Source organism: Apaloderma vittatum, unplaced genomic scaffold (genome assembly GCF_000703405.1).
Source record: "Apaloderma vittatum isolate BGI_N311 unplaced genomic scaffold, ASM70340v1 scaffold3141, whole genome shotgun sequence".
NCBI classification, from domain to species: domain Eukaryota; kingdom Metazoa; phylum Chordata; class Aves; order Trogoniformes; family Trogonidae; genus Apaloderma; species Apaloderma vittatum.
The window spans coordinates 6,521-9,382 of record NW_009700639.1 but is presented as its reverse complement, the minus strand read 5'-3'; the positions used below and the strand labels follow the sequence as shown (position 1 = coordinate 9,382).

General features: G+C 40.1%; 1 protein-coding gene across 1 annotated transcript in view; it reads left to right on the top strand.

Moving 5' to 3' along the window:
* The window catches only part of LGR5 (leucine-rich repeat containing G protein-coupled receptor 5), a 53,936-nt gene that overhangs the window by 49,297 nt on the left and 1,777 nt on the right, over positions 1-2,862 (top strand). The window contains exons 15-16 of the mRNA XM_009878805.1: positions 528-673; positions 1,662-1,745. Of these exons, the coding sequence (XP_009877107.1) occupies positions 528-673; positions 1,662-1,745 (230 nt within the window). The remainder of the gene's footprint in view (positions 1-527; positions 674-1,661; positions 1,746-2,862) is intronic.

Below are 2,862 nucleotides of genomic sequence, written 5' to 3'. Positions count from 1 at the left end.
CTATGCAAAGAGTGAATAAAGTTTGAATTCCAAAGTTTGAATCCCCTTCACCCAAAACTGGAGAAATTCCATTTGGGAAGTATTGTTTTGGTTTTGGCTCTTAGGTGGGTAGATGCAGTTGTGATATTTGGATCTGCTTATTTAAAAGAAACCATTAAAAAACTAACATGGAGAAACTGTTGAGTTACATTATAAAATCATAAAATAGAAATACAGCTCCAAGACTAACATTCACTCAGTGGCAAGGTCCATATATCCCACTTTCATATCTGCCATGAAAATACATAAGAAAACTTCATTGTGCCTTTACTTAAGTTATCCTGAAAATCATCTTTATTTCCAAGGTGGAATTTTATTTGTGAGTCCTCATTTTGTGTTGTCATGACTAGCTTTTACCCATAGATATTTTTACTTCACAGTCATGGTTATTTAAGCAAGTTCCTTTGTGCTAACAGTAGAGAAGCAGTACATTCCAGTAACCCTGGTGCTAAACCAGTTTCGTGGCATGCTTCCTTGTTCTCCTACAGGGTCATGGAAATGCCTTATGCTTATCAATGCTGTGCCTTTGGAGCTTGTGAGAGCCACTACAAAATCTCCAGCCAGTGGAACAAAGATGAGAATAGCAGCATTGATGATTTTCACAGGAAGGATGCTGGGTTGTTACAAATTCAAGGTAACTGTCGCCCTTGGCTTTGGAATCTCCCTGAAGGCTGTGGTTTTAAACAAATCTGATAACTCTTTTGCAGTCACAGAGGCAGCCTCTCCCATGCCCGATATGATATTTAAGCATTCCTGTGCTTAGCAAACTCATTTTTTCAGGTCTGCCTTTCAAAAATCTCACTCGCTCATCTTTCCATCCAAATAATAACTATAATAATGTCAGAAATGAAATCTTCCTTTTATGTCAGAGACAGGGAGGTGGGGCTGGTATGTAACCCCCTACAGGAGCAGGCCAGCAAAGATCTCGTTTCTTGCCAACCTTGGAAGCAGCAATGCCTCTTTGGCTCTCCTGCTGTCCGCATCCTTCAGGAGGAGTCACAGGGCTTATGCAGCTACTTTGGCATAGCTGCCAAAAATTTTGCTTTTCCCGCCACTTCCTGGGTACCAGAGAGAGCATCTGCTCTCCAGGACAGAAGACTAATGTGTTTTTCTTTCCCTTCAGCACAAGGTCTATTAACTTGGCCTGTTACATGTTACGTAGGTGCACACACAGCTCTTAAACCATCCTGCTGCTTTCTGTGCTATCTCCGCTCCTGCAGAGCAGTAAGTCTCAGAGCTCAGGGGCAGCCCCAGCAAGAATAGAGCCAAGAATACGTGATAGAGCAATGACATAAGAAACACAGAAAAACTTGGGTTCTTTCTTAGCAGCCTGGCACAACAGCAGAATTCATATTTTAAACTCCTTCCTGTGCAGACTTCAAACTGTCAATTAGTTAATAGAGAGTGTACCTGTAAGTGATTGAGAGAAGCCATGTTGCCAACTTTTTAAATAATCCTTACTGTAGTAATTCAAAACCAAGTAGGCGTACGTCTGCTTCTGCACTTTGGCAGGCAAAGGGTCAAGGCCAGTGCTTAAATACCACAGCTGTTTTTGCAATTTTTACTAAAAGAATTTTTCCTGCAAACTGCAGTATTAAATATGGATATTTTCTCCCCTACAGATGAGCGTGACTTTGAAGATTTTTTTCTTGACTTTGAGGAAGATTTGAAAGCTCATCATTCTGTGCAGTGCTCATCTTCTCCAGGTATGAAACTGTCAGACAGAGAGGAAGCCAAGCATGGTATTACCAGATATTCGAGATACAGACCAAACTCTGAATCTGACAGTAACATGACATTTTTCAGTAATTTGATGATGAGATTAACAAAAATACATTGCACTATAATACAAAATTTTGCACTGAAGTCCAGAAGACTATTCAGCTACTAAATTCATCAATGAGTGTAACAAAAGTTTTACCCAGTCCTCAAGCAGATCCTCACTTTGGGGCTCTATTCGCAGGAACTGATCCCCTTATTAAGGGAGTGAGAGAGCAAAGGCTCAGTTCTGCCAAGACACAGGTGATAAAGGGGAACAGTTTTGCAAAGCTAAAGTAATTCTTCTGAACTGCATTGAGTTATTCTATGCTTGAGCTTCTTGAACAACACACAATTTAGTTCAATGTCTAGGAATACCAAACGCTATTGTTGTACACTGTCCGTCACAAAGGACACCCAGCACTGTAATATTCTTTATAGAATAGTGCATCCCTGGCTTCGCAGTGTGGCAGAAAGGAAAAAGAAATATAACGATTGAACTGCAGACCTACAGGCTACCCATTCCACTGAAAGTTTCCTTTAAGGCAAGGAAAGAAACATGTCCTTGGAAGGTTGCTTCTAGCTTTAACAGCTGTGGTCATAAGTTTTACTTGCTTGAATCAGCAAACATATTCGCTAGTCGTTCTTTCATTGTGAAACATGAACAAAGATAAAGCAAGTGACAACTAGTACTTCATTCATTCCAAGCCAAGGTTCTTGTCTGTAACAGCAAATAACAATAAATTTTTAAAGTTATGCAAAGAGGAATAGAAAAGACAGGAAGCCAAAGAATTTAGAACCATTTGACCATCGCATATTCTCCTATGGCCTAAATATAACTACTTAGTTCATGGAAACGTTGTTATCTTCAAGGTGAGCTATCACTAGACCCAAGAGAGAATTTAGCTTCCATGCTGATATTTCAAATGGTATCTTAGAAAAACTTGCAAACTGACACAATAGATGCTTATGCCTGCTTGATAGCAACAGTTGTAGTCATATGGAGTGCATCTCAGCTGCAGGTGTGTATCTTCACAGAGAAGCTCAGACCACTGTGAAGGACTT